Source organism: Lactuca sativa, chromosome 9, assembly GCF_002870075.4.
Source record: "Lactuca sativa cultivar Salinas chromosome 9, Lsat_Salinas_v11, whole genome shotgun sequence".
Taxonomy (NCBI): Eukaryota; Viridiplantae; Streptophyta; class Magnoliopsida; order Asterales; family Asteraceae; genus Lactuca; species Lactuca sativa.
Window position 1 is genome coordinate 164,026,837 of NC_056631.2, and position 24,345 is coordinate 164,051,181.

General features: G+C 35.5%; 2 protein-coding genes across 3 annotated transcripts; both read left to right on the forward strand.

Moving 5' to 3' along the window:
* Window positions 1-953: 953 nt before the first annotated feature.
* LOC111892851 (probable long-chain-alcohol O-fatty-acyltransferase 5) lies at window positions 954-1,967 on the forward strand. Its single transcript, XM_023888915.1, has one exon. It carries the CDS (start codon window positions 954-956, stop codon window positions 1,965-1,967), a length of 1,014 nt encoding a protein of 337 aa, XP_023744683.1.
* Window positions 1,968-22,147: 20,180 nt separating this feature from the next.
* On the forward strand, window positions 22,148-23,315 carry LOC111892848 (V-type proton ATPase subunit e1). 2 transcript variants are annotated; one of them, XM_023888906.3, is made up of 4 exons: window positions 22,148-22,447; window positions 22,580-22,691; window positions 22,885-22,932; window positions 23,082-23,315. In XM_023888906.3, the coding sequence occupies exons 2-4, from the start codon at window positions 22,594-22,596 to the stop codon at window positions 23,146-23,148; spliced, it is 213 nt and encodes a 70-aa protein (XP_023744674.1). In that variant the 5' UTR covers window positions 22,148-22,447; window positions 22,580-22,593; the 3' UTR covers window positions 23,149-23,315. The 2 variants fall into 2 exon arrangements, with proteins under 2 accessions (XP_023744674.1, XP_023744675.1); XM_023888907.3 differs by having other exon boundaries at window positions 22,348-22,488.
* The last annotated feature ends 1,030 nt before the right edge of the window (window positions 23,316-24,345 follow it).

Genomic DNA, 24,345 nt, shown 5'->3' on the forward strand with positions numbered 1-24,345 from the left:
ATATATATATATATATATATATATATATATATATATAGTCAAGATCAAATAAGAAGTAAATTTTTGGTAGGAAGGTAAGAAGTTTTTTTTCTACAAATGAATCATTAGATGATTCATTTGTAAGATGATTCACAAGAAAAAATTCTCAAAAAAACATCTCGATGATTCATTTATACAATGATTTTGTTGTTATTCACTAAAATTGTCACAAAAGTGAATTTTTTTTCTTAATTTACTTAATAATGAATCGTAAAGATGTTTTTTTGGGAATTTTTTCTTGTGAATCTTCTTACAAATGAATCATCTAGCGATTCATTTCTTTTGTTCGTCAAAAAAATATATAGGAAAAAAACTTCTTACCTTCCTACCAAAAAAAATTTCTTAACGGATCTATATATATATATATATATATATATATATATATATATATATATATATATATATATATATATATATATAGAGAGAGAGAGAGAGAGAGAGAGAGAGAGAGAAAGAGAGAGGGGGGAATGGTGGTGGGTTTTTTTTTTATTTTGAATAAAAATAGATAATAAAAAATGGAAAAACAAATTATAAGGACATAATGGTCTTTTTAAGTAGATAGGGACCAAAAACAATAGAAATATCTAATTTTGGACCAATAGTATATCAATTTTTCGTTTTTAACCAAAAACACATAAAATTGACAATGAAGGACCATTTTTTTGTTTTTCATTGGTGCAGAAAATTTCCGCCGACCAAACGAAGCTCGGCATGCGAGTCCGTGGTCCCACCAGCCTAACACCTTAAAAGATGAATTTATTGGAGGTGATAGCTATGATAATTTATTGATAAAAGTGATTGTGGTATGGGTAATTGGATACAAATAAAAGTTTTCCCGATAAAAACATGACTCTTGCTGATTTTAGTAGTTTATTATTGTCACCTTTTATTGGGTGCGTTTCTTGTGTTCATCAATGGCAGAAGGTGATACCAATACTTTGATCTTCTTCTCCACCACTGTTGCTGCTCTATCTTACTCTTATTTCATATCTTCAAAGCTTCCCAAAGGTATTTACAGGCTCATCTCCCTCATACCCATCTTCTGCCTTCTAGCAATTGTACCCCTCCTCTTCTCCTCCGCCTTCACCACCGCCGTTGCCACCCTCTTCATTACCTGGCTCGCCAATTTCAAGCTCCTCCTCTTTGCTTTCGATCAAGGCCCACTTTATCCCTCTAAATCCTTCATCCGCTTTATCACCATCGCTTCTCTACCAGTCAAATTGAGATCAGATTCCTTCAAACTCAAAAAGAAATCGCCGTTCAATTTATGGATAGAGACCTTAATTTCCCCCATACTGATCAGTTTTGTGTATAAAAACAAAGAAAAACTGAATCAACATATTATATTAGGCATCTACTGTGCACTAGTTTTTCTACTGGTTGATATTCTGGTCTTTGTTTCTAACGCCGTGATATGGGCGGTGGTCGGAGTGGAGCTTGAGCCGCCATCGGACGAGCCGTACTTGGCGACATCACTGCAGGATTTTTGGGGACGGAGATGGAACCTCATGGTAACAAACATCCTGCGTCACACAGTATACAAACCCGTGAAGTCTGTGTTTTCCGGCAAGGAATGGGCTTCACTTCCGGCGTTGATCGCCACCTTCGTGGTCTCCGGTCTGATGCATGAATTACTGTTTTACTACGTGATGCGTGTGATTCCAACATGGGAAATGACGTCGTTTTTTGTGCTCCATGGTATATGTGTCGTCGTGGAACTATTGGTGAAGAGAGCGTTAGCAGGAAAATTTGAATTGCCGGAGATTGTTTCACGGCTGTTAACGGTGGGGTTTGTGGTGGTGACGAGCTTTTGGTTGTTTTTTCCGCCGTTGATCGACGGTGGTGCAGACGTGAAAGTGCTACAGGAGTTTAAACTTTTTGCCGATTATTTGAAAAGTATAGTTGATAAAGTGATGCTGCGGTGGTGAGTTGTGACGTATTCCAAGCAATAACGGTCCACCTCCTCCTCCTCCTCCTCCACCACCACCACCACCACCACAGCTAGCGGTGTAGGTATCCATAATAAAATGATTTTCTTGCGTAGTTATGCATGAACTTTTTCAAAAAGATAAAGAGTCAAATTTTGTGGTACATATATATACACGTTACCTGATCTTCGTCGCATGGTGTCCTATCGTTTGTGGCCTACAATCAAAACTTTCCTTTTTTATTATTATATCACATTAAAAATCATAATAACTAATTAATTATTTATAAAGTTATTAATTTAAAGAGTTATGATTTTGAAGTAACTTTATAACGGTTGAATAAAAAAAAATATATGAATCATTTTTTTAAGACACGTGAGACATTTTTTGTGTAAATAAATGAAAAAAATATGATATAATATATAATGAAATATAAAAATGAATATACAAAAAACTACCACAGTAAGGGGGTGTTTGGTACTAAAAGATAGAATTGCAATAGAGAATGAAAATAAAAGAAAAAGAATTGATTCGATTAGAGAATTCACCGGAGAAATGTTCTTGAAAATCATTTCAATTTCAATTTCAGTAGCGGGTTTTGCATCTAATTTTGATTTTTCTTGGCGACCGTAATTTCTTGTTTCGCATATAATAAAAAGTTAGAACAAGATACAAATTGATGTACACAACTGTTTGTTCTTTATCCCACTAACAAAATTACACCATTGATCCACAATTAGTAACGACATCATACAACAAGAACAATCAAAACCAATATTGTTCAACCTAATTAATATTGTACAGCCTAATCTAGAGTATTAATCTACCAACATGATTTCCTGTTTCAAGAGCACCTCAAGTGGCAACATCCATCAGTACTGAAGCAAAAATGTAAGCAGTCGAATTCAGAAGATTGCAAAGAAACAGAAATAACCAAAATGGTTTTGTTTAAATTAAAAAATGATCAATATATGTCAATTTCGATCAGACATTGACCGTGTGCCTCCTCCGATTTGAACCAGATTAGAAATTGGGTTTGCACAATCGACCACAAAGAAATCGCTATTGAAGCTGTCGATCTCTTCTGCAGCGTGAATTCGAGAAGCAGTAGTGATAAATAAATCGATTTCTATGGAGATAAGATAATCGTGAACGAAAATAGGTAGCACACCAGGTTCGAAGTTAAGATCGTGAAGTTCGGAATCAATTCTCCGCTTTTTTTTTTCTCGGCAGATTATCCTCCCCATTTCCTAAAAAGAGAATCGATGGAATGGAAATGGAATTAAATTATTTCCCTTTCTCTTCTTTTTTTCTTTTTTAGTACTAACCAAACAAGAATTTCGTATATGGAAAACTAGTTTACATAAAGGGTCCATGTTTTTTAATGGTTATGGAAATTATACATAAGAGTTAATAAAAACAAGGGAAAATTTCTTTTATATCCTTAAAAACTTATAATATTACTTCTATCTCCTTATAAAAATTAAAAATACATATATATCCTTTTGAAATTATAAAAATCACATTTATATACAATCTCATAATTTTAATTTTATTAGGATCAAATCAATTTAATATTAAAAAATTATTTAAAATTCAAATTTTTATATCATATTACTAAAATACCCTCTTAAATAAAAAAATTAAGATTAACCGTAATTAAATTTAAAAAAACTTTACCCTCTTATTCTCTCTGGACGACACTTTTCTCATATTCTCAAGCTTATTATTTCTTTTCATCGCAATATACAGACTTGTTATTTTCCCTCTTCATCACAAGCTAAAGAGATTATCATCTCTGATGATCCTTATTGGAGTAAAGAAATGAAAGTGGACAACATCTTTGGATGACTGTACCTCCATTCTTGACACATTTTTTGTAACCTTATTGGTTATGGCTTCAATTAGACCTGACAATTCGTGTATCCGTGTCATGAAAACATGTCAGCCACGAATTTGACACGATACGATTACACGATGAGAAATATGTTGTATCTCAATTTTTAAGATGTATTCGTGTCGTGTCGTGTCTCTTACAGATTCGTGTCTTTGTGTTTGAAATTGCCAGGTCTAGCTTCAATCCAAGGACGAGTTCGGCCCAAAAAAACGTGTCTTCTTTGATCTCATTATTCAATACTTTAAGAATCCTTTTGCGTCCCCAATTAGACCTAAATAGGGGTTTCAAAGTTTAATCTCTTCTTCATCTATGTCAATTAAGATGAAATTAAAATTTAACATCTTTCGACCACTTTGGAGGCTCTGCAAAGTGCAATCTAGCACCTATAATTATGGTGTCATCACATTTACCAGTTGCAAGTGATCGAGCAACTGTTATAGCTGGGTCATGGGAATCGGGTAACAAACTTCTGGAGTTGGCAAGAATGGGATTCTAGTTTTTTCAACTAGGTTCTTGAGTTCATCTTCAGCTTTAGCTATGGTTGCCCCTTTGTCGAATACAATCAATGGCCTCTTAATTATTTCGATTGAAGATATGGCTTTGGCAATTTCATCCTTTGTTACATTCTTAAAATGGTGAGTTCAATAGGAGGGTTAAATGAGGTGGCAAGTCTAGTTGTCATTCAATGGATGAAACTCTACCAAAGTGAGATGTCACATCGGCATTCAATGGATTTGGAGTTCAATGATCATTGAACTCTTCAATGGGAAAAAAGGAAAGTTTTCTGATCTTAAATACATACTATCAATTAGCTTTTATAACTTTCTATTGAACTTTGTAGAGTTCAATGCATTGTAGGAAAAAATTGATTAAGTTGTATAGAATGTAGAAAAATGATGTGAAAATCTATTGAAATCTATGGAGTTCAACGCATTGTGAATGCCCTAGATCTTTCTTTCTACTGCTTTCTGCTTATTCTAGTAAACCACGAAATATGGAAGATAATTTATGCAACTTGCAATGAAAAGGGGAAAGAAGTGCAAGTTTTGTACCTTGGAATAAAAAGAAGCGGTGTGGAGAAGAAGAGAAAATGTACATCCCGGAGAAGAAGAGTATAGAAGTAAATTGAAGGTTTTTAAAGTTTAATCAGGTTTAATCCTAATCTTTAATTTGAGCGGGTATTTTAGTAATATGATATAAAATTTTGAATTTTAAATAGGTTTTTTAATCTTAAATTGACTTAATTCTAAAAAAATTATGACATTGGATATGAGTATGAGTTTTATAATTTGAAACGGATATATACTTAATTTTAATTTTTATAAGGATATAAAAGTAATATTAAAAATTTCTAAGGATATGTATGAAATTTTCCCACAAAACAATAAACTACAAACACACAATATTGAAATACAATGAACCAAGAAAGTAGGATACTATGAATTAATCATATTGAGAATGTGTCAACATAGGAGAACATAACCAATATATATATATATATATATATATATATATATATATAGAGAGAGAGAGAGAGAGAGAGAGAGAGAGAGAAAGCTAGGTTCAAATGTTTCTAGCAACTATTGTGTGCCTAAATGAACCAATGAGAATTCAAGAAACAATAAATCATTAAAGGGTATTTTTGACCTTTTGTACTTTTAATTAAGGAAATCATTTAATTGAAATCTTGCAATTAAGGAAATAAAGAAAATATATTTGACCTAGTCATGTGTGTGGTCAAACATGTTCATCATTGGCATCAACACCATCACCATCACTGCTACCCACTTCCTCTCTTCGCCGACCTCCATCTTTTAATTTCTTCAATTCTTAACAATTCCAAACACTCAGTTGGAGTGTTACTGTCACTACAGCAGGTATCAAGCACCACCGCCGTATATATAAACTTTTTTTGATTCCTTTTTCGTAATCGATCAACCATGAAGACTCAGCTAGAGTCATGTTCCTTTTTCTTTGTGTTTCACTACTGTGAAAAACCACCACTGAGGGGTGGTGGTGTTGCTGCTGTTGTCCGTCGAACACCACCAAGAACCACTTTTTCCTCACCATTCTTACCGATCAACAACAACTCAAACCACCTGCCATCTACAACAATCGTTACCACTCCCTTTTCACTGTTATTGGCGATTCTGGAGAGACCTCGAGCTAGCAGTCGCCTAGCATCGATTACATGTAAGCTTCATCTAACCTATCAATTTTGCAAGATTATTGGTATTTCTAGTTTTTTTTTCTTTCATTATTTGTGTAGCAATCCTTGCCTGCCAACTGTTCGCTGAAATGGCTGAAAGAAATTTTTGTCCATTTCTATTTACTCTTCATCACTCTTTTACTTTAATTCAATTTTCATATACATATAAATATAAAGAACGATTTTTATACATTTTGAAGGTATACATCAAATATCTTAATGCAGTTGTTGACCCCCTTCCAGCAAAACAGGGTACATATGTACCTTACAACATTTTACTAGAATGGAATATCGAATTCTAATTTTGTTAGAATAGAATCTTGTAACCAATTATGTCATAAAAGAAATGGTATACATTCTTGTTATTGGTCTCGATTCTTATAGAATGACATCCTAAATATTACATTCTCTCAGAATAAATTACATTGCAAGTTTAGGGATGATTGTTGATGTTGGTTTGAAGAAATTATAGTTATATCACATTCTATCAGAATTTATTGTTTTATTCTATTTAATGCACTAAAATTTTTAATATCTGAAAGTTGATTATGTTTTCTTTGTGAATTTAGGTTTTGAAGAGGTTGTTATTAATGTGGAAAATGAAGAAAACATGGAGAACAATAGTTCATTATAGCAGAATGTATTCTGTCAGAATTTATAAATGGTTTCTTAACAATACTATTCTTTCGGAATGGATTAATGTTTTTGTTATATTTTGATGTTTTTTTTCTTTTCTAACTATTTTTAGTTTTAATCTTTAAGAATAAATGTAATCCTCGAACCATTATTTGTCATGATTTTTTTAGAATGCATGTAACAATTGTTTATAGTCTTATTCTTTACGGATGAATGTAATAGTGATTCTTAAAGAATAAAATCTGTATTCCTTAGAAAATGTTATTCTTGATAATATGTTGTATAATTCTTTAAACATGTTTAATATAGAAAGTATCTTGAATGAAACCATATTTTGCAAGAATAAAAACCGCAAATATATTTACTAGTTTATTGTTGACTTTCTGTCATTCTGATAGAATAAAATCGGTTTATGTTTACAAATTACATTTGAAATTGAATTAATTTGAAAAAAAAAAAATCATATTTTTTAGATCAAAATCATTAATTATCCCATAAATCTCGATTTCTCCTTTTTTTAAATTTGTCTCAATTGACTAAAATGTCCTTATGCTGAAATTTGTATGATTATATGGTACATGTTACCCTATTGTACTATCATAGACCCTCTGATCATGACCATTGATTGTATTCCATCCGATGGTCCAGGTCTGTGCATTCCGGCGCACAATAGTTATTAGAAACAAAATAACCTAACCCTATATAGAGCTAGGTTCAATATATATATATATATATATATATATATATATATATATATATATATATATATATACACACACACACACACAAAATAATAGAGAAATGATAAGAGTTCTGATTGCATATTTGAACAAAATAGTATTGAAAATTATTGGATTAAATAGCATGCAACTTAATTTTGGACTCATTTCAACACAAACATACAATTATTACAACATACGAAGAAGTAAGACAAATTCCAACACTTAATTCAACATAAAGAAAAGGCCACAATTTAACCAAGTACGTAAAACATGAAATATAATCATACAAATTTGGTAGTAATATCGTTTAAATTAGTTATCTTGTATAGACGATAGAAAGCAAAACTAGCATACAACACCATTTTTCATACTAACTTTAGCATAAGATCATCTAAAAATTGTCATACTTGTAAGAAATTGTACTTAGAAGTTCACAAGCAACATGAACCACATAAACACCCACTTTACAAAAGACCCAGATACAGTATTTGTACTAACTCGATAGACAACAAATATTTGTAATTATAACTTTTGGCCAGAAAGCAACTAAACCAAGTAAACGATAGAAATAAATGCACTAAACAACTGATGCTAAAAACTAATAATGTAAATAAATCGGACAAGAACAACAAGCACATTCTAATCATACAATGCCAAAGTGCCACACTAGATTAATTTACCAAACAGTAACACGACAAAAAAATGTCCCAACTCTTAAACAAATAATGCTAAGATATGGACTTAATGTATCTAGATCAAACATGTAATTAAGCAACAATTATTCTTAATCAAAAGTATTACGTTGTAAGTTATCATATTTACATTAGTTTAGAAGAAAAAAATTGGTTTATAAATGCAGAAAACACACAACCTGTTACACACATTGTTTTATGAATGCATAAAACACACAAGCAGTTACACACATCATTAACTTAAGAACCATTGAATTTGTAAACACCCATACAATTTACAAAATCAAAAAAACGAAAAGAGAGTTATCATATTTACATCACTATAGAAAAAAACAATTTATGAATGTAGAAAACACACAAACCATTACACAAATCATTTAATAAAAATCCATTGAATTACCTTTTTTTTGGAACCGGCAAATAAAATATATTAATAGACAGGAGAAAAATAATCAAGCCACAGTTAGTGGCATACAAGAATCAACGGTAAAAAGGAGAATAAAAAAAGTAGAAAAAGAAAACAAAGATAAGAAAACTTAAAGTGGATGATTCAATAAGATAATGGGCATTGGGACCATGTTGCCCAATTCAACCGCTTATTTTTCCCCTGTTTTTCACCTAGAGATAAGTCACTGACTTGACAATATCATTGACTTTATCTGGTGGTAATCGGTGTTTCTTGAAAACTCTTTCATTCCTTGATTTCCAAATACTCCATATTGTTCCATAGTAGATTGTCAAGAGTAGCTTTCTCTATTTTCAGCACAACCCCCACTGAGAAACAAAGTCCACAACGTCCTTCACTGTGTGAAAAGATTTTGTATTCACATTACACCATTTTAATACTCCTTCAAAGACCATCCTAGAATAAGGGCAATCCACAAGGACGTGATCAGTGACTTCTTCATATTCATTGCACATGAGGCAAGTTAATGTTTCCAGATATACCCCTCTTTTTGAGAGCTCTAATGCGACTGGGATCCTCCACATTTTTTCCCTCCATATAAAACAATTGACTTTTAATGGGATTTCTTTTAGACAACAAAATTTGTCATTAGTAGGGGGTAACCCCATCTCTGTTTGAGGGTGCATATTGTGTATGTTCCATTCGGGTAAGTCCACACCTCCAGGTTGCTCCATTAGTTGCGGGTTGTTTAGATAGCACATATGTAACATGTATATCTTTTTTCATAAGAGCATTTCTTATTCCAACAATGTTATTCCACACTCCTGTTAATGATCTCTTTGAGTAAAAATTATCAGGTTTCGACTTGAGGTTATACCGGCTTGAGATGGATTCCGCTCAAAGATGATGGGGTTCAGTTCTCAACTTCCACCACCACTTCATTATTAGGGAGATATTAAGGGCTTTGATCGTACCAACACCTAAACCACCCAATTCCTTGGGTGCAGTCACCTTATCCTACAAGATCCAATGTATTGTCTTCTTTTCTTCCGAAGTACCCCATAGAAACATGTTCCTCATTTTCTCAAGAGTTTGGATTACACCATCAGGTGCTACAAACGGTGACAAGCAGTATGTTGGAAGGTTGCCAAGGACTGATTGAATAAGTGTCAATCTACCACCGAAGGAGAGGGTTTTTTATTTCCATTTTGAAAGTTTGGCTTGAAATCTTTCTATGATCAGTTTCTAGTTCTTCTTTAAGTCCATGTTGGCTCCAACCAGAGCTCCTAGGTATGTGAAAGGGAGGAGGAAGGTTCACATCCAAGAGGACTGGCTCAGTTTGAGACTTCCTGCATGTCCGATCCAACTCTGAAGACTTTAGATTTGTTGAAATTTACTTTTAGCCATGATGCAATGTGGAAGCGGTGAAGGATTCAAGCTAGATTATTGATGTTTTTCCTCGACCACTCCCCGAGAAATAAGGCATCATCTACGTATAGTAGGTGTCAGATCAAAGGGCCTCCATTTGGTAGTTTAACACCTTGGAAGATACCTAGTTCACACGTTGATCGCATCGCAACACTAAGGCCCTCCATAACTGCTATAAAAAGGAACGGAGAGAGCAGGTCACCCTGCCTGACACCTTTGGATAATGGGAATTCCTCTGTCGTTCTTCCATTGATTAGAATGAAGATATCCTACAACCGCAACAACTTCAAGAAAACGAAATAATGACGGTTGAAAGGGTAAATTTAAAACGACAGTAAATGCTTTAAATATATAGCTATTGTATTGTAAAATAATATTTATAACCTTGCCAAACAAAATCGATTTACTTTACTGATTTTAAGGGATGAAGTTAGTAAATTTTCAAAGTTATCAAATTTATCCTATTTAACTTGCACAAAGATACACATTTTCTTATTATAAGGGTCTAGAAATTTAAATTTCAAAAAGTTACCACGATTAATAAGATAAGAATTAAATCATGGTGGGAGAGTATAAGTAATAAGGGCCAATGAAATTTAAAATTGAGAATTTTTGACCTCATATGATAACTAACTATGTGATGAGGTTTGTGCGTTGTAGGGGTGTTCGTTTGGATGGATCGATTCGATCCGATCCAATTAAGTAAATCCAAATTGATTTCGGTTTTCAAAATATAGATCCGAATAATCCAAACTAAATTCAAATCCGATTCAATTACAATTCGGTTGGATCGGTTTTTATATTTCGGTTTTCAAAAACTAAAACATTTTTAAATGACATATAATTATAATATTATCCAATTTTTATAGAAGAAGCAAAAAAAATATTTAGTTGTGATTTAAAATTTATAAACTACTAAGAATGTATATTATAGTTTAATATTTAGTAGATAAAGATCTTTTAAGAGAAAATGCATATTAATGTTTTTTATTAGATGAAACTTTTTAAAGTTATTTGAAAAAATAAATTATAAACATAATAAATAGTTATAGTTATATTAAAAATAAATAAATACTACATTGTTATTCGGTTTTTTTGGATTATTCGGTTCATATTGTATAAAACAAAACCAATCCGAAATCCAAAATAGTAATTCGGTTTTGTTGAAAACCAATCCAAAAATCTGAATATCCAAACCAAATTGTCCAATCCATTTTGTCCAATTGGACAATTCGGTTTTATCCGAATAATGAACAGTCCTAATGCGTTGTACGGGTCAGATTCTTTTAAATGATCCATGATTCCATTCCAGACCTTTGTGATTCCATTCCATTATGATTATTTTTGTATTACAAAGCAGCATAATAAAATGAACGAATGTTTGCATGAATTGGTGAGTGCTTTGAAAATATAACTAATTTTGGCATTGTATTTTTAACATAAAGCTCACCAAGAAAACTTTAACAGATTAATAACAAAAAATCAAAGAAAATATAAATCAAGAGTAAAAATAGAATGAAACACACTTGACCATAGGGTTCTATGTTATGAATGAGATAATCCTTTCTTCTGGGATCAAGAGTTGGATCCCTATAAACTTTTCTTATCTCTGACTCAAGCTCATTTTGATTCATCTGAAATACATCTTTCCACTCCAGCTCAAACGTGTAATCATTTGGATCCAATGCTTCATGTTCATGTACATCACGTCCTAAAATCATTAACAGAAAAAACATAGTAAATTTTATTTTTAAATGACCATTTTATCATTGGACCAAAACAGGATTACTAATCTCACTCACGTGGTTACTTTTGGCATTATTATCAACAACAGGAGCCGGGGTGGTTTTGGTTTCAATCCGAACACAATCACCCAAATTAAAATTTATTATCACAACTAAAATTTAAACTTGTATATAAATAAATAAATTACAACATTTATTTATTTAGACAAAGGCCTTACCAATTTTCATGAAGTATGTTTATATAGTTAAACACGCATAAAACACCATCAAATAACACATGCAAGTTAATTGAAGCAAAGGTCAGATAATAGTGCATGTTAGATCCAATCATGCAGCTAGAATCGAACAACAAAGAATCGCAAAATCACTAAACTCTGGAAATTGAATTTGAAAACATGGAAGATAAATAGAATAACTTGTTTGGTAGACCATTAGCCTTACTTTTATCAATAAACTGACAGAAAAGTATGGTGTTTTAAGTGCCATTGATTACATATACCTCAACAAAGTCGAAAAAAACTACAACAATTATAATTTTTTATAAAAATTGGATTAAAAACCATTCAACAAAGTATACTGATTAAATTATTGTATTAGCTTCTTCGTATGTAGAGCAGTTAAAGAAATTAGTAATAAAATCTTGTTCAAGCATTTCATCGAGAAAATATTATCCATGATCAAACTTGTTACATTTTAACAGCATATCATTCACTTATTTTTCTCATTCGTAATATCATTCATTTTCGACAATCTAATCATCAAATCCAAATCTTAAAAGCTATAAGTAAAAGTCAATAAAGAAGCTTTTTCATGAAAGAGTCATAATCTGATGTCCAATTTATATAATATTATCATCTTTTACATTATAAAGTTTAATTACATATATACCTGCTTGTTGGGCTCTTATTGAAACCAAATTATAGTCGTACAATGTTGTTAATTCCATCGCTTGTAACTTGCAAAAGAAAAAAAACGAAATTTAAAAAAACCACACAAGTGGAAGATGTCAATGTAATTACCGAAATCAGAAATTGAGGCTTGACATCGAAAAGTTGAGAGAAGACATCATAACAGGTAAAATCATTTTGGTAGCATATTTACCCCGACTAAAAAATCATTGTAGTTAAGAGTGTTATGACTTAATTGTATATATAATTGAATGTCCTTAATTGCATATATTAGTTATTATAAGTTATTTTACAATGGAGAAGTAATAGAGTGAGACGTGACATAATATTAACTAGATAAAGGTCATCCGCGCCATTGGCACGGGTTTGAACAGTCGGTATACCAAAGCAAAAGGTTTTTTGCTAAATCACGACATAGGAATGTACTTTCATAAATTGACATATTGTAGCATCCTACTTAATTTTAATACAACATTTTAGTCTCATCAAACATTTGTCTTGCATCCTTAATTTCAGGGGCGGAACACGGACCCTTTAACCGGAAGGGCTGAAACCAATTTTGATTGTTTTATCATTTTAATGTTGAATATGTAATATGATTTGCTAATACTTAACAAAATAGTAAAATAGAATAACAATTTAATAATTATATTTAAATATAACTAATTATTCTAACTATACTTTACAAAATTAGTTATCGTATATTATTGACATTAGCAGATTGTTTCACTAACTTAATTTTCTTAAAAATATATAACATTATTTTTTTAAAATAAATATGAGCCTAGGAACTAACAAATATCAAATCACACTAAAAGTAGCAAAGGTTTATAATAATCTAGCTAATTCTATGCAACTTGCAACCTTGTGTTTATCTTTAAAAGTTAGTTATTTTAACATTACATATAAAAATACGTATATCATTAACTTGGGACATATGGTTAGTCAACAAATAAAACCAAACTTTTATATATAATCTAGTATTAAGGAGGTCAAAAAAATAGGGGGTCATGGCCCCCTAGCCATATAAAGGATGCGTCACTGCGTTTACGTACCATCAATGTACAATCAACTTGCAATCAACAACTCGTATATCTTAGTTTGAAGATTATATGATATTATCGTCTCACAACCACTCATGATGAATTCCATGAAGTGATTCATATGAGCATGAGTTTAATCCAATACTCAAATCTTATTTCAAGAGCACTCATGAATGTTGTAGCAGACCTTTGTTATGTATAAACACTTAGACAATCTACAATCCAATTCATGACAGTCTATCGTCGTAGCTTACTTCCAAAGTATGATCGACTGTGGATAATTCGAATAATCTTATTATTCAGGAAGTAAAACATGCAAAGGTGAAACACAAAATAAACAATTGACAAAATATAGTAAACTTTACTCATAAATAAAACTCTTATTACTTAATCATCAAATGTCAATTACATTTATTTATTACAAGTTTCTAACTATCTATATATTCACTAAAACTAATATAGTCCCTCAGGCCAATGCTCATAGAATGCTGCCTACTCAGTCCCTTCGTAAGGGGATTTGTCGGGTTCTCTTATAAATATACCTTCTTCATTACGAGGAGTCCTTCTTCTACCCGATGTCTTATGAAGTGATATTTTATTTCGATGTGTCTGGATATGCCATGATCCCTTGGTTCCTTGGTTAAGGTAACCGCACCCTCGTTATCAAAGAAAATCTCCATAGGCTCCTTTATAGCTGGTACAACTCCAAGGTCTACAATGAAGTTCTTTATCCATATTGCCTCCTTCGACGCTTCGCTCGCTGCTATGTACTCTGATTTGCACGTTGAATAAGCTACGGTCTCCTGCTTGGAACTTTTCCAAGTCACTGCTCCTCCATTCAGGGTAAATACCCAGCCCGACTGAGAGTGGAAATTATCGCGGTCGGTCTGTAAACTGGCGTCACTATACCTTATCACTCTTAAGTCATCACTCCCACATAGGGTAAGGACCCAGTCCTTAGTCCTTCGTAGGTACTTAAGAATGTTCTTTACTTCTATCCAGCGAGCTCTACCAGGATTCCCTCAATATCGACTAACCATGCTCAAAGCAAAAGCCACATCAAGGCGAGTACATGTCATAGCATACATGATCGAGCCAACAGCGGAAGCATATGGCGTTCGACTCATCTCTGCTATCTCGACATTGATACTCAGACTCTGAGTCTTACTCAGTTTGGTATTGCTCTGGATAGGCAATTCTCCTTTCTTGGAATTCTCCATGTTGAAACGTTTCAACACCTTGTCTAAGTAGGTACTTTGACTAAGTCCTATTATTCTTTTACTCCTATTTCTCAAAATCCTTATCCCCAGAATGTAAGCAGCTTCTCTGAGGTCCTTCATAGCGAAACACTTCCTAAGCCAGGACTTAACTTCCTGTAGGGTTGGAACGTTGTTTCCTGTGAGTAGTTCGTCATCCACATACAACACCAAAAAGCTAACTATACTCCCACTAGCTTTAACATATACGCAAGACTCATCCTCGCTTCTCGAAAAACCAAACTCTTTGACTTTCTCATCGAAACAAAGATTCCATCTACGAGATGCTTGCTTCAATCCATAAATGGATTTCTCAATCTTACACACTCTATTAGGGTACTTCGCATCTACAAAACCCTCTGGCTGAATCATGTAAACATCCTCAGCCAACTTCCCATTAAAGAAAGCGGTTATGACATCCATCTGCCATATTTCATAATCATGAAATGCAGCTATGGCTAGCATAACCCTTATAGACTTGATCTTAGCTACTAATGAGAAGGTCTCATCATAGTCAACTCCAGGAGTTTGAGTAAAGCCCTTCACAACCAATCACGCCTTATAAGTGTGTACTTTCCCATCCATATCCGTTTTCTTCTTAAAGATCCATTTGCACCCGATTGTCTTATGACTTGGTACATTGTCAACCAAGTTCCAAACTTGATTGTCATACAAGGATTGAATCACGATGTTCATCGCCTCTTTCCACTTTGTAGACTCTTGGCCCGCACCTGACACTAGATCAATCCTAAACTCAACCTGCCTCACCAGAGGCACTGAGGATAACTCCTCCGGAAATACATCAGCAAACTCTCTAACCACAGGGACCTCTGAAACTGAGAGCTGCTCTCTAACCCATGTATCTACCACATACGCCAAATAACTGGCACACCTGTGTTGAATATACTATCGAGCCCTGGCCGCCGAACAGAACCCTGATCCCGACCTGGTGCCCTCACCATATACCACCAGTTCTCCCCCACTTGTGGTTAGAACCACCACCCGCTGTCCCTCACAGTCGATCATGGCGCCAAAACGGCTAAGCCAATCCATTCCTACAATCACGCATACATCCCTCATGGGGATAGGAACCAAATCTATCAGGAAAGACACCCCAACAATCTCCAACTCACGTCCTCGGTAGACCGAAGAAGCAAAAACCCTGTGCTCGTTGGCGATCGAAACTCGCAACAGACACGCAAGATCATCTATCAGCACACTGAACCCTCTAGAGAAGGTATGAGATACGAACGACCGACTCGCCCCCGAGTCAAATAAAACCAAAGAAGAAAAAGAATTTACTAAGAACGTACCAGCAACCACATCCGGTGCTGCCTTGGCCTCCTCGGCCGTGAGCTGGAAGGCGCGACCCTGAGCCTTCGGAGGCTCCATCTTGACTGACCTCCCATCTCCAATCCTCACAGTAGCTGCACGCGGAACCCTACGTCGGCTTGGCGGCGAGCTGCAGACAGTTGGTCTTCACATGACCAACCTGATGACAATGGTAAAAAATCCTCATATCTGCTGGAGGGGCGGACTGACGGTAGTCCCTGGCATAGTGCCCCTCCTTGCCACATTTGTGACACCCACCTCCTGCTCGACAAACCTTGAATGAGCCTTGCCACACTTTCCACAAGTGCGGCTCTGATGACCCCTGGACCGTGTATCAGCGGTTTTAGACCGCTTAGGCGCCGGCTGAGACTGTGTCGGTGCCTGACACTACTCCTTCAACTGCAGCTCTATATCCAACTCACGCCGCCGCGTGGCTTCCTGTAGGTCCAGGAGGGTATCACATCGCTGAGTAGACACAAACTGTCGAATATCCGTCTTGAGCATACTCAGATAATGAGTCATCTAAGATTGCTCTGAAGCAAACTCCAGGCAAAACATAGCCCTCTCCGTGAACATACAGGTAATCTCCATCACAGACTCCTCATCCTGTCTCAAGGTCAAAAACTCCTGAGCAAGCCGCTCCCGTTCCACGCGCGGAACGTAGCGGGTGCGAAACATATCCCGGAACTGCTCCCAGGTAATAGCAGCCCTCTGATTATCAGTATACAACCCAATCGTCAGCCTCCACCAGTCCTTCGCCCCAAGCCTCAGCAGGTTCAGGGCACACCTGACCTTTTGGTCAGCAGGGCATGAACATGTGAAGAAACATCCCTCCATGTCAGATAACCACCTCATAGCCCGAATGGCATCCTGTGTACCATCAAATGCTGGGGGTTTCGTATTGTCTAAGTCCTGGTACTGGAAAGCCCTGCCGGCTCCTCCTCCTCCAACCCCTGCAGCGGTTACAGCCGAAGTGGCTGCAGCGGCAGCAGTCTCTGCTAGAGCGGCATACCGCTCATCAAAATACTCGACCATCGTGGTCTTAATCGACCCAAACATCTCTGGCAGCTGCGCTCGAAATGCAACAGCAATCTCATCGTGCATGATCTCCCGAATCCGGGCATCCAACTCCTCAGTCCCTATCTGAACCACGGGCTCAGGTGCTACCGACACCTCCATTCCTCCGTCTCCTGACCCTGATCCTAATCCGGACCCCGAAGCAACACGTCTCGTCACCACCATACTCGCAAACACACTCAATGTCTCAAACATATCATATAATGACGGAAGACCAATTACCCTCAATCCCTAGGGGTTGTGACTTCCTTGATACGTGTATGGGTCCTGTGCTTTCAATAGTATGGGCCCCTACTACCTTCCACACCTACCCATATTTGTCTCAAGTATCACCACAACAACCTAAACTGTATTTAACATAATATGCGCTCAAACCCTCACTAACAGGGGACATCGCCTAACTAGTAATTAATCCTGCAGTTCCGCACCACCCACACATCCATGAAACTTCCATCATCCCCTGCAGCGCTAGTGTACACTGGCTGCACATAGCGCTGGACCCGATAGACTTTGAAATATCCGATCCTACACTAAGGTCGAATTGGACATTCTCAGGCTATAAGATCTTGACTATCCACAGCCATGGTGCATACACTAAACATCTACAGTTATGATGTCAATCCCATATACAAGAAACCCTAGGCTAATAGGTATCATACAATCAGGCCAATCTATCATGCGATTCCTGAAAATACCTAGCCTAGCACTAGCATGCTGTTCTAACATATCAGAATATCAAATAACTGTATGGTATTTTGGGGCTTACTTATAGGCTCCGGATGATCGTACCCTCTGCATCCTCCATCCTTTATTTTGAAAAGCATTTTAAAAACTTATTTTCCGAAAATCTCCTTGGTTTGAGACTGGATTCACACGAGTGTTCCTCCAATTCACTCAAACCAAGGCTCTAATACCAACTTGTAACACCCATAAAATTTACGCCAAATTTAAACTTTTAATACTAACAAAAGAGTCAAATAGTAATTGTTTTTACAAAACATTTCCAATTCATTTATCATCAAAGTGTCCCAAAATAGATCATGAGGATAAGGAGCGGTACGGTCATGCCTTCGCCTTCCCTCGCTCTTCTAAAGTACCTGAAACAATAAACTAAAAACTGTAAGCCCGAGGGCTTAGTGAGCTACCCCCAAAATACAAATACCATACTGGCAGAAGCCATAGCCATAACGATCAATCAAACAACATACATACTGGGCCATCGGCCGGACTGGTCCGCTCTACTAGGCCTACAGTTTATCTTAATCTATCCCGAGCCTTTGGCATGACTGGTCCGCCGCGTGGGCCTACAGTCTCCCCGGACCGCTCAGAGGGTGTGTTAGCCTTCAGCACAAAGCAGGACCGCCTCATCCCAACCAACAAGCAATTAACCATGTACGCATACTATCATATATTGGCATATACACATAGCAAACATATCTATCTCATTGACCATCAATCATAGAGTTTCACTCGTAAATAGAGTATCGACCTAACAGGTCACTAACATACCAATCCTTACGGATCATAAAAGCATAACATACTATCTATCCTGATTCCGATCTAACAGATCAAAATCATAGCATACCATAACAACTGATCTAACCGATCTCTAGTATAACAACCATCCTAAACAGGATGGTTTCTAACAAAGCAATAACATAACACCCATCCTAAACTAGGATGAAATCTAGCATGGCAATAACAACCAACCATCCTTAATCAGGATGTAAATCATAAAGGGTCGGCCTTGGTGCTGTAGACCCTGTCGATATAGTGAGGATAACTCACCTAGCAGATGTCGATTGAAATGCAAACTCTAACTATCGGATCACTTGACACCAGCTCCACCACCTATAACCATAGCACAATATACTCATAAGTTCTTACTATTATGAGACACCCCATAACCCCTTAGTAATTCCTGATCAAGGTCAGAGTCCTTAGTCAAGGTCAACAGTCCATGTTGACCTCAACTCGCCGAGTGCACTTGGCCACTCGCCGAGTCCATGGGGCATATTCCAACTCGCTGAGTCATCGGAGTGACTCGTCGAGTTCCTTCGAATCCCGATCAATCCTTAAGGGCCACCCATCGAGTTTCCTCCTTGCAACTCGACGGGTACACACGCATGCCTATCCAAAGGAAAAGCCATCCAAGGAAGGTCCAGATCTGAAGTTACAACTTCAGATCTAGCCTATAGCTCAACATCCCAACTTGAAAATCCATAAAAAGCCCTAGAATCAACCACAGGGAAGAAAAGGAAGTAAGAATGGTACTTTGATACCTTCGAACAGTGCTAGCTGAGGCAAAGCCCACTTCCCACGCCTTTCTTGCTTCAATTTCCTTTGCACTCTTAGCTTCCTTCCTCCAAGATCCTCTTTTCCAAGCTTCAAACCCACACCAAGGCACACACACACGGATTAGGGTTTCAAGGGCTCTCAAAGACTGTAAGGAGTCCCAAAGGAGGCTGAGGCTCCTTTAAATAGGGGTGCAAACCCTAGGATTTAGGGTTTCATCTGCCAGATCCTACTCGCCGAGTCCCAATAATGGACTCGCCTAGGTCACTAAACATGCGTTCTCACCCCGCTGCTACTCGACGAGTAGGTTGACCAACTCGTCGAGTAGAGCTTTATCCAAAAATTCTTAATTAATTAATACCTGAGGATCGGGGCGTTACATTAGAGACAAGATGGAGGCTAATAAAGAAGATCCTTAGGTCATAATGTTCTTTAAATAGTGCTCAAACCCTAAATATTAGGGTTTTAGGGACTGGACACGTATGTTGCACGTACTCATTTGTACACAACGCGTACGTGCATGGTACCCGCGATCAATCCACCTCAGTACGCCCAGCGTACATAGGGTGGTACTCCCCGTGTATTGCACACCCTAAGCCCAATAAGAAAATATCCAATGATTTAAAGCCCAACTCAAAAAAAATTAAAGAATTCTAAATTAAATTATGGTCTTGGGAATTATCGGCTGTTACACAAGCCTCTTTGTTAGTCCCTAAAGTCATGCAATTTCTTACAAAAACCTGCTAATAAAACATCAGCAGGAGTAATGGAGGCCATTCGTTTATACCTACGATAAACTAAAAGCTTATGAATCTCCTCATATGCTATAAAATGAATAGCACCAAGTGTCAAGTGCATTATAAACAATTTTTATATTAAAGAATATTATTTGATAATATTAAAAACATATACCATTTAAATCAAACAGTTATTCTCTATAAAATTTTGAGTAGGGATAACAATACCAAATCTAACTAAACCCATTGGGATCGACATCAGTTCTATCAACCCCTTGATGTCGATGATCGATATATATATATATATATATATATATATATATATATAGAGAGAGAGAGAGAGAGAGTGTGTGTGTGTGTGTGTGTGTGTATGTGTGTGTGAAGACTATAAGGGTAAATCTTTGTTGTTTATTTGTCAAATTAGATGGTTGTGATTAAAGGAGGAAAATGACTGTTTTTTTGAAGAGGTTGATTGGGTAAATGTAGGATAGATGGGGGAGAAAATATAAAATGGTGAAGGGCAATATGGTAAATAATTGAAATTGGTGTTCTCCCAAACGTACCCCAACACGTGTCAAGCTCTCAGTAGCTGTTTTTTTATTTATAAAAACCTAAAATATTTAAAACAAAAAATCCAAAATCATGAAAATTTAAAAAGTAATTCAACTCATTATATTAATTAGGGGTGTTCGCGGTGCGGTTTGGTGCGGTTTAAAGTTAAAACCGCAAACCGCACCGCACATGCGGTTTGAGTTTTTTGGAAACCGCAAACCGCACCGCGAAAGCTCTAAACCGCATTATGCGGTGCGGTTTTATGCGGGCGGTTTGTGCGGTTTGTGTGCAGTTTATGCGGTTTGATAAGTTGTTTCAATTTATAACTTTTGTTGTTATTCATTCTATTTAAACACTTTCAAAATTTATTAATTATATTGCATATCTTTAAAAGGCAGAGATATTGCAAACAAAAAAACCCACAAAATGTCTTGCTAAGTTGTGACCTACGAAGTTTGATATCATAGTCTTTTTAGTCTTCAATTACCATATTTAACCATCATGATATAGAAAAAAGTTATTTGACAATATAAAGTATTCAGTGATTGGAAATATATATATATATATATATATATATATATATATATATATATATAGAGAGAGAGAGAGAGAGAGAGAGAAAGAGAGAGAGTTAGATTCAAATGTTTTCACTATCTATTGTGTGCCCGTATGATTGATTCTGGACCAATCATTTTAGTTATTTTAAGAAAGTAATTAATGCATATTAAATGCTGAAGATGTAATTAATACCTATTATATCTTCAACATGTAATATGCATTAATTACTTTCTTAAAATAACTAAAATGATTGGTCCAGAATCAGTCATACGGGCACACAATAGATAGTGAAAACAAAATAACCTAACCCTATATATATATATATATATATATATATATATATATATATATATATATATATATATATATATATATATAATTTTTAATAATACGATGCGGTGCGGTTTGAACCGCGGTTTGGTAACTATAAACCGCAAACCGCACCACGTAGTGCGGTTTGACAAAATTACGAACCGCAAACTGCACCGCGAAATTCTAAACTGCATGCGGTGCGGTTTGGTGCGGTGTGGGCGGTTTGTGCGGTTTTTTGCATATCCCTAATATTAATGATTTTGTGAAAAGAGGTTAACTCTAATTCATCAATGGCATAATATGTTCATCAATGGCTATAAAACCATTACAAATATAAAAATGTTCTAAGATATTTTCTAACTGCTAGTGTTGCGGATGAGAAAGAAACGCCAAGAGATCTCCACACAAATCCTCAACATCAATGGCGTATATTCTCTTTCTTTGACGAGCTACACATCAGATTCCACCTCTCAAATCCCGCCTCTACATTTAACTACGAGACCTCTAACTTTAGCCCTTTTGCAAAACCACCCTTAAATTTACAACATTTCTTTCTGATATCCATTACGCTGTTGAATTTTGGAAGTGAGTGGATCGGGTTAAATTCTTTTCTCAGGGCCGGATCGACGAGCCTCCACCTCGAACGATCGCCATTCGCCGGTCACCGGAGATCGGGTTTGTTATAAGTTTCCGAGAATCACTTTACACACATAATTGTTTGTACATTTTCTTGTTTTAATTCAGTTAGATCCTTGGGAATATAGATTTCGATTTGGACTTGATATTTATTTAATTTGAAATTGCAAGATCAATCGCATGCGATGGGGTTTATCCTTACAACTCTGAGTTTTCTAGCTATCGGAATCATTGCTTGCCTTTGCGCTCGAATTTGCTGCAACAAAGGCCCTTCCGCTAACCTGTATGCCTCCTTCCATTTTACTTCTCAATCTTTACTTTTGTCGCCATATCTACACACACACTAATGTGAAATTTTCCTTTTAGGCTTATGCTTATTGAAAATTGCAGTATTGACTAAATTAGCTCACTAAAATTTGATTGTATCTTAGTAACTTATGATGTTCATGCCATGAATATGAATATTTAATGTGCAGATTCCACCTTACATTGGTGATTACTGCAACTGTATGCTGTTGGATGATGTAAGTTTGTTTTCTTGATAATTTACTGAAGCTTCATATCAAAAGTATTGATGATTATTGACGATATATGTGAATTTAGAACATGGATCTTTTTAAAACTTATGACATGTTGAATTTGGAACATGAATATGTTTTGTGGGTTATTGCAGGTGGGCAATTGTTTATCTTGCACAAATGAATCCTCTCATTGTTCCAATTTTGAGTGAAGGAGAATGAGGGGTCCTATGGATGAAGAAAGTTGGTGAATATGGAAAATATTCACTAACTGTTGAAATTTTTATGTATGTATTTTTCTTTCTTTCTTATAATTCATCATTTTAAACAAAGTTTATGTTTCTAATGCCTCGTTTTTCTTCATTTTAGTCGATAAACAATTTTTGTCACTTAATTGAGTATGAATATGTTGCATTAAGATGAAAAAGAAAAGGCTAGTTATACTTGAATGGAAAAAACAATAGTTAGTCATTCTTGAATGACAAGAATATAGTTACATTTACCCTTGTTTAAAAAGTTTCAGTTTTTACTAACTTAATTGCAAAAAAAAAAAAAAAAAAAAAGTTACTACAAGGAGATCAGCATAGATTGCTTAAGCAAACAACTTGTTGTAGAACTTTTGGGTTTTACAAAAGAGGTACAATGTTTTAATCAAAACATTTGACATCTAAAAATTTAAAATTGTTCAAGGAAAAAAGAAAGTCATGGACTAAACTAGTTTGTAAGTGATTAAGGAGTCTGAAAAATGGTACACCCAAAATTGATAAACATCACAAATAGCGGTTAAGAGCAATTTTTGGGTGGTTTAGACATTTACAATCAATTTGTCTGGCCGCTTCATGTTGAAATTGTCTCGAGATCCATTATCTTAGGGTAAATCAAGGATTTCTCAAGATCCATTATTTTCAGGTAAATCACAGAGCACTGTCAATATTTTGGTCATGCCAAGTTTTGAACATTGGATCTTCATTATGGAATTTTGCACCTCAACCACTAGATTCTCATCGCAAGGACATCAATAGTTATATGTCATTTTCGGTGTTTGAACATGTTTTCCACCTTCTAGCGTTCCACTTGCAATCCTAAGATCCATTTAATGGGACCGCCCTAGGGAGAAAACCCCTAGATCCTGCACGGGACGTTGTCTCTTAACCCCCAATATTTATCAATCATCAAGCTTATCCACATAAGTATTCACTCCACATCTTATTTATATTATGTTCAAAGCCTAAAATTCTATTCAACATTGTGTACATATTAATTACCTATAATCTAAAATCACCAACACAATTGTTCTTGTAGTCATTCACTTTTCAAGTTTATAAACCGAAAATGACATACAAACTTTGCACTTTTTCAAGTTTGCGTACCAAAAAGAGCATACAAACTTTATTCACTTAATCACTTTTGTGTATATTA

Bases quoted from the DNA above. Each gene is read 5' to 3' on its own strand.
- LOC111892851 (XM_023888915.1), top strand. From the start codon at position 954: ATGGCAGAAGGTGATACCAATACTTTGATCTTCTTCTCCACCACTGTT.
- LOC111892848 (XM_023888906.3), top strand. From the start codon at position 22,594: ATGGGGTTTATCCTTACAACTCTGAGTTTTCTAGCTATCGGAATCATT. The intron at 22,692-22,884 runs GTATGCCTCCTT...TTTAATGTGCAG, and splicing joins AAAGGCCCTTCCGCTAACCT to ATTCCACCTTACATTGGTGA. The intron at 22,933-23,081 runs GTAAGTTTGTTT...GGGTTATTGCAG, and splicing joins ACTGTATGCTGTTGGATGAT to GTGGGCAATTGTTTATCTTG.